The 12,324-nt window shown below is 44.3% G+C and overlaps 1 protein-coding gene across 2 annotated transcripts in view; it reads left to right on the plus strand.

The window, feature by feature from the left end:
* The window catches only part of LOC139571085 (methylcytosine dioxygenase TET3-like), a 43,669-nt gene that overhangs the window by 23,800 nt on the left and 7,545 nt on the right, over positions 1-12,324 (plus strand). Inside the window, exons 1-5 of one of the 2 annotated variants that reach the window (XM_071393619.1) lie at positions 946-1,341; positions 1,859-1,909; positions 7,020-9,300; positions 9,518-9,608; positions 12,122-12,215. In XM_071393619.1, coding sequence (XP_071249720.1) covers positions 1,300-1,341; positions 1,859-1,909; positions 7,020-9,300; positions 9,518-9,608; positions 12,122-12,215 — 2,559 coding nt within the window. In that variant the 5' untranslated portion in view covers positions 946-1,299. Of the gene's footprint in view, positions 1-945; positions 1,342-1,858; positions 1,910-7,019; positions 9,301-9,517; positions 9,609-12,121; positions 12,216-12,324 lie in introns of those variants that run through there. The other variant, XM_071393618.1, reaches the window with a different exon arrangement.

The raw sequence follows: 12,324 nt of genomic DNA on the forward strand, positions 1-12,324 counted from the left end.
GTTGTGTTCATTAGGGTACGAAACGGAAAACGTCTGAAAACATTTTGCAACGGAAAACGTACATTTGGGTTTATTGTAAAAGTGCAGGTAGTCCGTCCTTGTTTCAGTCCATTTTCTTCCGTTTCGTGCCTAATGAACACAAGCCTGGAAAGTGTGGCATAGCTTAGGGCGGATTCTGTCATGTTTTGTGTACATTGAGTTAGTTGGAGAAATATCAGCTTAGGGAAATCAAAGCCCCAAATCACAGCTTAGGGAAATCACAGCCCCAAATCACAGCTTAGATAATAAAAATACTCTGCAACTCTCGACTTGTTATAAAACTGATACTTTTAATATATATTTTTTTAAGATTGACGTTTGCTCACAGCGTTATGACACAGAGTTCATAAAAAGCTAGCGTAACGAGACTATAGAGGCTAGGACAAGTGTTTGTAGTTTGAACTCTGAGGTGACTTGGAGGAATCATTGGAGCTATGACTGATGCCAGACAGACAGGAGTGTGTGCTTTGCATTACAGTCAGGGTCCATTAAGATGCTAAATAATAAAACCAGTGATTTGAATTCAGTCATATGTTCTTGTTGTCCCTCATGCAATATAATCTCAGAGTAATTGTATTTTCTGTCTATCTCCTAGCCTGTCTACTTCTGTATGAATAGAATATAATACAATAGAAAACAATATAATACATGTGTTAGGCTAATTTTGTTAATCAACTTTTCCATAATGTTGAATACGCCATTTATAAACATATTTTTAAATAACATGTTGTTTCCCACACCCAGTTTGTGAGTGGCATTTAAAGGGTTAATATCTCAGACAGACACAGCTCAGTGGACACATCTATCTCTTCTTCCTCAGCTCAGCTCCAGTCTGGTGCGTGTACGTTGTCCAGTCCACAGTTTGTGTGTGTCCCCCGTTCGTAGGGGCTAGAGTAAAAGCCCACATAGGAGCTCCTTTGTTTAGGACGGACTAGGCATGGGAGATCATTTACAAGCCGCTGACGCCCTCACCCCATTGGCTGGCGGGGCTCAGTCTATGTCTGCGAGAGGCATGCCGTGGGTGTGTGTGTGTTTACGTGAGTGTGTGTGTATGTCTGTGTTCGTGTCTGCGGCAACAGCAGTTCTCTACACAGTGTCTCGCAGGCAGACAGGCAGGCAGCCTCTCTCTGCTCTGGCGATGGTAGTGGAGAGCTCAGCTCGCCCTCCTCTCAGAGACGGCTGTTATAGTAGCCTGCTATTCTTCTATCTAGAGCTGAGGGGAGCAAAGCAAGATGGCCACCGGTACCTTGTAGGAATATAATGCTACCCAAACTTGAGGTTCTGCCTCTGAGGACAGACAAGGTAAAGCTGCCCGGAGCCTTTAGTAGCCCTGGAGGCTATTGTCTAGCTCCAGACGCATGTTAATACAGTACAGCATTCTAGCAGGAGACTAACCCTGTCTGCTGTGCTGCTGGGCTGTGTGTGGATTTGGAAACAGTTTCAGGATATCAGGACACAAACAATGTAGTGTATGAAAGATACTTTACAGTAGAATGTATTATTATGATAACTAGCTCTACTGTTTTTCAGTGTTTTGTGTCCTGTGTGTTTGCATGTGTTTTGTGTGTTTTGTTTGTATTTGGAAGCAGTTTCAGTATACTACTATTAGAATAATGTATAAAAGGTTTGATACAAATAGTTGATTGTTATTATTACTATTCCTGTTGGACTGTGTAACCTCTAAATCACTAACGATGTGTGTGTGTGTGTGTGTGTGTGTGTGTGTGTGTGTGTGTGTGTGTGTGTGTGTGTGTGTGTGTGTGTGTGTGTGTGTGTGTGTGTGTGTGTGTGTGTGTGTGGGGGGGGTTGTGTTTTCCAGGTGGCGTGCAAGGACGTGGCCAAAGGAGCGTTAAAGAAACCAGTTTCCACGGTAACAACCACCCTTCTCTTTTTTTCTCTGCATGTCTTTTTTAGCCGTGGTGGGACAAGGATCCTTCTGCGTCCTTCTCTTTCTGTCTATCTATTTTATTGTTTGTGTGAGAGAGGAGAGTTAACAGTAGTTAGACTAGCATTACTGTCTGGTTCTAGTAGAGGGAAATACCTAGTCAGTTGTACAACTTAATGCATTCAACTGAAATGTGTCTTCCACATTTAACCCTCTGAATCAGAGAGGTGCGGGGGGCTGCCTTAATCGACATCCACGCCGTCAGCGCCCGGGGAACAGTGGGTTAACTGCCTTGCTCAGGGGGAGAACGACAGATGTTTGCCTTGTCAGCTCAGGGATTCAAACCTTTCGGTCACTGGCCCAACGCTCCTACCCGCCAGGCCACTGTAGTTGTAGTGTAGTAGTAGTAGTAGTAGTAGTAGATGGTATAAGGCATATCATTATATATTTTGGTGAGATGCAGATGCTTCTTGTCTCTCTGTTTGGGGATGCTAGGGATGGATACTCCCTATGTGGAGCTGTGTGTGTGTGTGTGTGTGTGTGTGTGTGTGTGTGTGTGTGTGTGTGTGTGTGTGTGTGTGTGTGTGTGTGTGTGTGTGTGTGTGTGTGTGTGTGTGTGTGTGTGTGTGTGTGTGTGTGTGTGTGTGTGTGTGTGTGTTTGTTAGGGATGGATAGTCCCTCGGTTGAAACCTCCTTGGAAACCCTTCTCCTCTGAGAGGGGCGTTAGGAGTCAGAGCAGTCATAGTCTTGTTGCTAGGACAGGAGTAGTAGTAGTAGTAGTAGTAGTAACTTTTCATTGAAAAGTGGAGAAGAGTGTTTGTAGGTTGTGCTGTGGTAGTTTTAGCTGCAGTAGTAGCAGTAGTGATAGTACATTATGCAATGTTTTGTTTTTGTGCTACTGTGTTTGCGTGAGTCTGTTTGACTCTGTTTTTAGCCTGACTGGCTAGAAGAAAGAGTATTATTAGTAGCTGCAGTGAGTCTGTTTGACTCTGTTTTTAGCCTGACTGGCTGGAAGAAAGAGTATTATTAGTAGCTGCAGTGTTTGTAGGAGTTAATGTATTTGTGCACTGCTCTGTTTGGTCAGTGTGTGTCTGACTCTGTGAAGTTGAGTTCAGAGAGGAAGGCGGCATTACGCTCTATGAATGAAACGAATCCGATGCACAGAACTTCAGAGAAACACACTCACACACTCAGCCCAGGAAGGAAGCATGTTTTTTTATGTCTTATCTTAAGCACAGCACACCGTGGGATAGTTGTCGTAAGACTGTCTGCAGCCTGTGGTCTGGCTTTGAACTCTGTGGATGTTTTTGAGGATTATCAGAGCTGAAAGAGCTACTTTATCAGGAATTACTTTTCAAATACTTTTAAATAAGCCTTTTTAATGCATTATTTTAAGAGAATGTTCTGAAAGGATTGACAGTAGAACCACCTGTTTGCTGTCTGTGACATTCAATGAGGATGTGAAAATGCCTACTGTATTCTTATGATGTCACTTCTTTTTAGAAGTAAAATAAAATAAAATGTTATTTGTCATATGCGCCGAATACAACAGGTACCTTACCGTGAAATGCTTACTTACAAGCCCTTAACCAACAATTCAGTTCAAGAAAAAGAGTTGAGAAAATATTTACTAAATAAGTTTTTATTTTTTATTTTTTTAAGTAACACAAGAAACAACAATACCAAGGCTATATACAGGGGGTACCGGTACCGAGTCTATGTGCGGGGGTACAGGTTTGTCGAGGTCATTTGTAATTAGTCTGGGTGGCCATTTGATTAATTGTTCAGCAGGGGGTAGAAGCTGTTAAGGAGCCTTTTGGACCTAGACTTGGCACTCCGGTACCGCTTGTCGTGCGGTAGCAGAGAGAACAGACTTGGGTAACTGGAGTCTTTGACAATTTTTTGGCTATCCTCTGACACGACCTAGTATATACAGTTGAAGTCGGAGGTTTACATACACCTTTGCCAAATACATTTAAACTCAGTTTTTCACAATTCCTGAGTTTAAATGTATTTGGCTAAGGTGCATGTAAACTTCCGACTTCAACTGTAGGTATTACATACTCGGTGAGGTAGAGGTTGGAAATGTTAGTGAAGACACTTGGTCTGCGCATGCTCTAAGTACACTTCATGGTAATTAGTCTGGCCCGGCGGCCTTGTGAATGTTGACCTGTTTAAAGGTCTTGCTCACATGGGCTACAGAGAGTGTGATCACACGGTCGTCCGGAACAGCTGGTGCTCTCATGCATGCTTCAGTGTTGCTTGCCTCGAAGCAAGCATAAAAGGGAAATCTTTGTATGCATCTCTGTATGTGGAGTGCATTGTATATGGTGTATGGACACTCCCTATGTGGAGCTGTGTGTGTGTGTGTGTGTGTGTGTGTGTGTGTGTGTGTGTGTGTGTGTGTGTGTGTGTGTGTGTGTGTGTGTGTGTGTGTGTGTGTGTGTGTGTGCGTGCGTGCGTGCGTGTGTGCGCGTGTGTGTATTGATGCGTATCTGTGTGTGTGTTTTTATGGATGGATAGTCCCTCGGTTGAAACCTCCTTGGAAACCCTCCTCCTCTGAGAGGGTCGTTAGGAGTCAGAGAGCAGTCATAGTCTTGTTGCTAGGACAGGAGTGAAGATTTGTGCAAGCTGTCATTCAGGAAAGGGTGGCTACTTTGAAGAATCTCAAATCTAAAATATATTTTGATTTGTTTAACACTTTTTTGGTTACGACATGATTCCATATGTGTTATTTCATGGTTTTGATGTCTTCACTATTTTTCTACAATGTAGAAAAGAGTAAAAATAAAGAAAAACCCTTGAATGAGTAGGTGTGTCCAAACTTTTGACTGGTACTGTATATCTTACAAAAAAATTACAGACACCCATATCTATAGTATATGTCAAAAAATATATTAATGTACTGTTATATGAAATGTTATGATACATACACACTGCTGGCGTACTGCTGGAACCCAGCCACTAATGTTTTGTTAAGAAAAGCAGGTTAATGTGAGTGACACACTGCCTTTACCCCTTTCTTTCTCTCTCTCTTTCCTCTCCCTATTTCTCTCCATCAATTTCTCTCTCTCCTACTGTCTCCTCTTTCTGTATCTGTCTCTATTTCTCTCTCTGTCCCTCTGTCTCTTTCTCCTTCCCTCTCTCTTTCTCTCCCTCTCGCTCCCTTTTTCTCTTGCTCTCTCTCTCTTTCTCAATAGTAGCTCATTTCCACATTCTCTGTGATGTCTCTCTCTCTCTTATGATTACAGCAGCAGTCAAGATGTTGCCTCAGCCTCCTCTCCCGCTATCAGTAGCAGCATGCTCTTAGTGGTAAGGGAGGGTCACGAGACCAGGAGAGGAGGAGAGGAGGGGTGTTCTGAATACTACATGACTGTAAATAGAGTTGGGGTTTTACTACAGTGTATTGGGAGGGTATTATTGTGTATAATTCTCATCTCTAGTGGAAGGAGAGAAGAGGGCTTCACCCCGTAATTGACAGACAGACTGAGTTTTCTGTTTGGTGTGTGGGTTAGAGAAAGTGTAGACAGTGTTTTAAAGTTCACATTTACTGTGCTCTGATCAATGTAAAGTGCATTTTTCTTACAGTATGGTTATGGTGATGATTTTATGTTATATGTCTCCTTTCTATTGTTGTTGTTGTTGCTGTAAGCAATGTCCCTCTTGCTAATCTAATTTAATATCAGTGACCTACAGTAGCAGCTCAGACTATTTATAGGGTTGTTGTAGGGTTTGTAAGGTTTTAGAGTACCACCAACACTGTAAAAGTATGTTCACACTTCATACTACCTGCCTACCCTTTGTCTGTCACGTAAGGGCGTCCTTTCTCCATTAGATAGATACGTCTTGATTTACCCAGCAACAGAGATGTGATGATGATGTGAGCTGCACTGGTCCTCTGTGAGATAGACCTGTCTCTGTGCCAGTAACAGCAGTAACACAAACCCTCGTGTGTCTTATTAGCCTAGTTAATCCTGTACTACAGCAGTGTTTCTCAACTCCAGTCCACATTTTTGTTCCAGCCCTGTACTAACACACCTGTTTCAACTAATTGAACTAGGATTGAGTCAGTTGTGTTAGTAGTGGCCTAGAAGAAGGATGTGACCTAGACTAGACGGCTGGTGGCTGTCCTTTCTCACAGGGCATGTTGGGTACTGTAGGCCTGGAGGCTTTAAAACAGAGAGTGCATGCTGGGTAGTGTAGTCTATAAAGAGTGGTTAAACAGTGAGTTTAATGACAGTTCAGACAAGGTAAACAAGTAGCTGACATCCACCCACCTCCAGGCTCCCTGTAGTTAGAACAGTTCATTAGCTTTACATAAAACAGGCACACACACAATTTAGTGGGTGGAGTCTTGGCACTGTGGTGTTTTTATCTGCCATATTGTTTTAATCAGATTGGATGTGCCAACGACATTATCATTAGTTATGGAAAGTGTTGCAAGCTCCTATTAATATAGAAACTCTGGGGTTCAGCAAAGATTTGGCCTTGCTCCATGACAGTATTATGGTATGTACACTACTGTATCAATACACACACACACACACACACACACACACACACAAAGCAGTAAGGTACAGATCTGCTATCTTAATTCAACCAGTTTCTCACAGCAGGAAAATAATCCTACAGCAACAGGAAATTTGAATTATTATGTGGATAATAATTAATGGAAATGTTTGTAGGGGTTGATATATTTGTCGTTAAGGCAAATCAAGTCTGACATTTTTAAGTGGAAATTACAGATTCAAATCTATCTTTCTCCGTGTGTCTCTCTCACTTTCTCTCTCGCTCTCTCTCTAAATTCAATTCAAAGGGCTTTATTGGCATGGGAAACATGTGTTCACATTGCCAAAGTAAGTGAAATAGATAATGAACAAAAGTGAACAATAAACATCACACTCACAAAAGTTTAAAAGGAATCGATACATTTCGAATGTCACATTATGGCTATGTACAGTGTTGTAACGATGCGCAAATGAAGTACAATAGGGAAAATAAATAAACATAAATGTGGGTTGTATTTACAGTTGTGTTTATTCTTAACTGGTTGTCCTTTTCTTGTGGCAACTCTCTGTCTCACTCTCTCTCTCAGGTGGTTCCAGAGGGTGTCGCAATAAATGGCAGAAGCCCTGTCCAGATGGTAGAGGAAACCTATACGGCAGAGGAGGAGGAGGGTCACATACCTCCCACACACCCCCAGACACACCCTCACACACACCCTCCCCACGCCCACACTCTCACCCCAATCCTAGATGGCCGACCAGCAGTACTTATCAAGAGAGAGCCTGGCCTGGAGGACACCAACGATGCACTTCTTCTGCAACACCACTACTCTTCATCTGGGACTTTTCACAATGGTGCTGATGAAACCAACGGTGCTCCAGTGTCACCAGATTCCCAAAAAACTACAAGACAATTAGAGTCCCAAAGGACTACAAAAACCACATACCCCAAAGGCAGCTCTGAGCCCAATGATGCACTTCCGGATGACACCATGGCCATTCCTCTGAAGAAGATCAAGTTGGAGGAGCCGTGGGTGTGGTCTACGGACCAGTGCTCCACCCTACTAGGGGGCAATGATGACGATGTCTATGTGGACGCTCTGTCCACACTAGCAGCAGTTGTGTGTTTCTCTATCACAGACAGGAAGGGACTGGAGGACAAGCTGTTTAGCTCCCGTTCCCCGGTGCTACACTCGTTAAAAACAGAGCCGGAGGACTTTAAGGTAGACCTTCTCCTGAAAAGCACTCCCATCAGTCCACGGAAAGCTCTTGACATTATTGTCAAACGAGAGCAACCCTCTCCAGATCTCTCTCTGCCAAGCATCCAGTCGTTGGTGCAAGAGAGGAATATTAGCAGTGACCAAGCTATCGCTATCGAGGCGCTAACCCTACTGGCATCTATCCCCCAAAACCCCCCCGAACCCTTTAGAATGGACGCACATGGTCAAAACCCCACCACACCTTCCATGCACTTATCCAGTAGAAACACCTCTCTCCAGGATGTCAAACCCCCTACAGGTTTCCTCCCCAACAAAGTTCTAGTCATCAGCTCCCCTCTGCACCAGACCTCAGTCATACGCTCCCCTCTGCACCAGACCTCAGTCATCAGGTCCCCGGTGGCCAGACAGAGTCTTGTCATCCAGTGTCATTCCCGTAGTCCCGCAGCCACTGGCAAGCTGTCCCTACAGAACCTGCTAGAAGCCAGCTCGGACTGTGGCAGACTTCCCTACGACAGCACCGAGAGAGCAGGACAACACCTGTACAGCAGAGCAGAAGACCTTGGTTCTCACCATAACAGGTCCGAAGGCACTTTCAGAGAGCGGAAAGACATGGAGAGGAATAGTAAGGAAACAACAGAGAGGACGGTGGGTAAGAGCGGGAGGAACAGGGATGAGGAAGAGGTGGCGGCTCAACTGGCCGAGTTGGCATTCATCATCCAATCACGTCACAAGCAGCAGGGTTTCCAACCCTCCCAGCACTCTGAGAACAACCCTCCCAGAGGAACGCCAGTCTCGGCCATCAAGTACAACTACAATTCCCAGCATGCACCACCCAACAACAAGAAAATCCCTGTGAGGAAACCAAGGTCCACGCCTTCCAAACCTAGGAAGAAGAAGGGGATGGAGGGGGTTGAAGAGGAGGGCTACAAACCCAATGGCAAGACCCCCCACAGAGCCAGGGTCCAGAAGGTTCTGCCCCAGCCGAAGACATTGTCGCTCAGCCACAAGAGGAGCCTGTTTCTGCCTCAGACCCAAATGGATCTAAAGAGATACCTGGCTGAGGCTCAGGAGGAACAACGGCAGCTCTTTTACTACAGCAACAGCCACAGTGGGGTCAAATACCACAAAACATCTGGAGCCATCGATCGTGGTCAAGGTTATGGTCATGACAACCAACAGTGGTCGCATTTGAACGGTCACCACAATGGTCCTCTGAACGGTCACCTGGACCCTTTACAAGGACAAGGAGTTGGACAGGGACATGAGTGTGAAAGACAATTGTATTCTCAGGTATCGCCACCCTATGTTTGGCAGCAGCACGGTGCTAACCTAAAGGCTAGCTCCACCAACCCCAGTTTTACCAGTTTAGACTCTAACAACCACAGAACCGGGTTGAACCATAGTTTACCCAACGGCTACTCCTCTGGGGGTCAACGGCAGGGGTATTACAAGGTGGAGAGGTCCGGTCCGGTCACCATCTTGTCCACGTCAACTGACGGCGCTTTGGACCTATCTGAGGAGTTGACGCCAACCAAACACAACGTAAACAGCTTCCTGGAATCGCCCCTCATATTCCTGGACACGCCCACTAAGAACCTGCTCAACACCCCCTCTAAGAAACTCTCTGAGATCCCCTCCTGTGGCTGCATGGGTGAGTCACCTTGATGATGATGATGATGATGATGATGATGATGGTAGTGGTGGTGGACATAATAATGATGAGGATTATGATGATTATGAATATGATTTTCTCTGCATGCCACAACATGACTGGTTAACTGGGGCTGTATTTGTCACATCCATGTACATAGCATTTGCTTTCCGAGAAATAAGCTGAAACTTTATTCTAAAAACGACTCTCTCCACAGAGCAAATCATAGAGAAGGAGGAGGGTCCGTACTACACTCATCTTGGTGCTGGACCCAGTGTGTCAGCCGTCAGAGAGATGATGGAGAACAGGTAACAACAAAAACTAACAAGCCAAACTGCATCAGTTTTTTTTATTCCATTCCACAACCAAGCTTGGGGGGAAAACAAGTGTTTGTTGCTGCCTAGCCATTTTACTTTATGCATTCATATTTCCATTGGGACTGCAAACCTGTGAGGTGCTAATCCACTTCTGTTTTCATGACAAATCTATTGGCTGTATAATACTGCTAAGGTAAGAGTTGATATGAAAACAGGAGTGGCTCAGTGCCTCACAGGTTGGCTTACCAATAGGCTTATAGAGCTAGGCTAATATGTACCACTATGTACCACTACCACTACTACTATGTAGCTGTATATATTTCTAAAAGTCTGGTACATACTCTTATTAGCCTACTGTATGAACCATTTGCCCTGCCAAAGGCCTGGTTTCCCGAAGGGCTCTTGGTGTTCATGGAATGAGGTGGGGCTTACAATCATATTATAGCTCATATATTATAGAGCCTGTCATTGAAGGAAAGCAGCACCCCGCTGGCAAAACACACACTTGTACACACACACATTCACCAATACAAAAACACACCCTGCGTGTTAGAACAGGAAACCCCTAGGGCCAAGTCGAGGGGCACATGAGGAGAAATGACAACCTCTACAACAACCACACACCCACAGTCTCTCTGCTCTGTAGTAGTCTGCTGAATGGCCTCAGTGCCTGGTTTTTAACTGTTTTGACAGTTATTCCAAAAACTATTGCTGCATTTTGGCTAGTGATGTAGTCTCACTGTCCCATTGTATTTTGATGAAGTTCTCAAAATGTGATTTGTTGTTGTATTGGCATTCATTGAAAGATGTTGGTACTGGTGGTCGCAGATAAAGGGAGAAATGCTTGATACAGTATGTCATTGCTTAAAGGATTGTGTTTGTGTTCTAAGATGATAAGTGTGAAATGTCATGAAGATGTGATGTACGTTATCAGGTCCGTATTAAGAAATCATAGGCCCCGGGGCTTTGTTTTTAAAAAATATCTAATTAAAATGGCCAGTGGCACACTGACTCACCTTACACGGAACCCAAACCGGCTGCACGCGTGCGCCATCGTGCATACATTTATTTTGTCCCCCCACACCAAACGCGATCACGACACGCAGGTTAAAATATCAAAATAAACTCTGAACCAATGACATTAATTTGGGGACAGGTCGAAAAGCATTAAACATGTATGGCAATTTAGCTAGTTAGCTTGCAATCGTTTCTAGTCATCTCTCCTCCTTCCAGGCTTTTTCATCTTTGAACTTATATGGTGATTGGCATCTACACTTTTACCACGACAACCGGCAAAACATTTTGTCTTTCAATCACCCACATGGGTATAACCAATGAGGAGATGGCACGTGGGTACCTGCTTCTATAAACCAATGAGGAGATGGGAGAGGCAGGACTTTCAGCACGATCTGCGTCAGAAATAGAAAGGAGTTCTATTTTATCCCTTGGCATCGCAGACGCTCTTTGGCGCGCGCGAGCAGTGTTGGTGCAATAATTGAATAACATGGATTTCTACATTTATTTTGCGATGCTCGCGCACGCGACGTGTCTGGTCTGGTCAGCATGTGAGGATGAAGATGAACCCATAGGCTACTCATGGTGATGGCCAATGGGCTCGTTGTGGCAACAGCCTATTTTAAGATGAGCTACTTTGAAAAACAGTGCTGCTGTTAGCTACAAGTTAGGAGTTGTTGAGAGAAATTATTTATATTGGTTCTACATACCGATTCATCTTCTCTTTTCAGCAGTAGGCATTTGCTTTCCAAACTGTACGTTTTTCCCACGATTGTATTTTGAAATCTGCAAAAGGAAACTGACAGCCGCAACCAAGCATATAAATATATTCCACAGATGGCTACTACAATTCAAGTCAGGATTGGCATCCATTGCTAGTGTACCCATGACTTTTAACAGTCAAATTGCCAGGGTACGGGGTTACAAAACCCTTCTATGTATTATATGTCTATGGCCACAACGCAACAAGCTGTAGCCTATTTGGCACGCATGCTGTCCAAACTGCAGCCTTCCCGACTGTAGGCATACCGGTAAGTGCCAAAATAAAGGAAACACTTGAGTAAACAAGGGATACAAAGTATGTGTTATGGTGTGGGGTGCATTTTCCTAGCATGGTTTAGGTCTTTTAGAATCTATGCCAAAGCGCATTGAAGCTGTTCTGCAACACCCTTTTAAGACAATTTATGTTGGTGTTTCCTTTTTGGCTGATACCTGTATGAGCTTGTGACTTAATCCACAGTTATTTAATTTTTATAAACTGTTGATCCTCTATGGGTAAATGATGCTCTCTGGTGTATTTTTAACATTGAGAGTGGGCTGTGGTTGGATAAAAAATTATAATATAAAAAAAGGAACATATATTGTATATACATATATATCTTTTTTTTGCTGCCTCTTGTGCCCCCCATTGGCCTGGACCCAGGGGCTTCATCCCTAGTAAGCCCCTGCAATAATCCGGCTCTGTATGTTATTGCTGTGTTTGTTCAAAGGTATGGAGAGAAAGGGAAGGCAGTACGGCTGGAGGTGGTGGTGTACACTGGGAAAGAAGGACGCAGTTCCCAGGGTTGTCCCATCGCCAAGTGGGTAAGTACCTCCTGTGTGTGTGTGTGTGTGTGTGTGTGTGTGTGTGTGTGTGTGTGTGTGTGTGTGTGTGTGCGTGCGTGCGTGCGTGCGTGCGTGCGTGCGTGCGTGC

The sequence above is a fragment of the Salvelinus alpinus genome, chromosome 3 (genome assembly GCF_045679555.1).
Source record: "Salvelinus alpinus chromosome 3, SLU_Salpinus.1, whole genome shotgun sequence".
Classification (NCBI taxonomy): domain Eukaryota; kingdom Metazoa; phylum Chordata; class Actinopteri; order Salmoniformes; family Salmonidae; genus Salvelinus; species Salvelinus alpinus.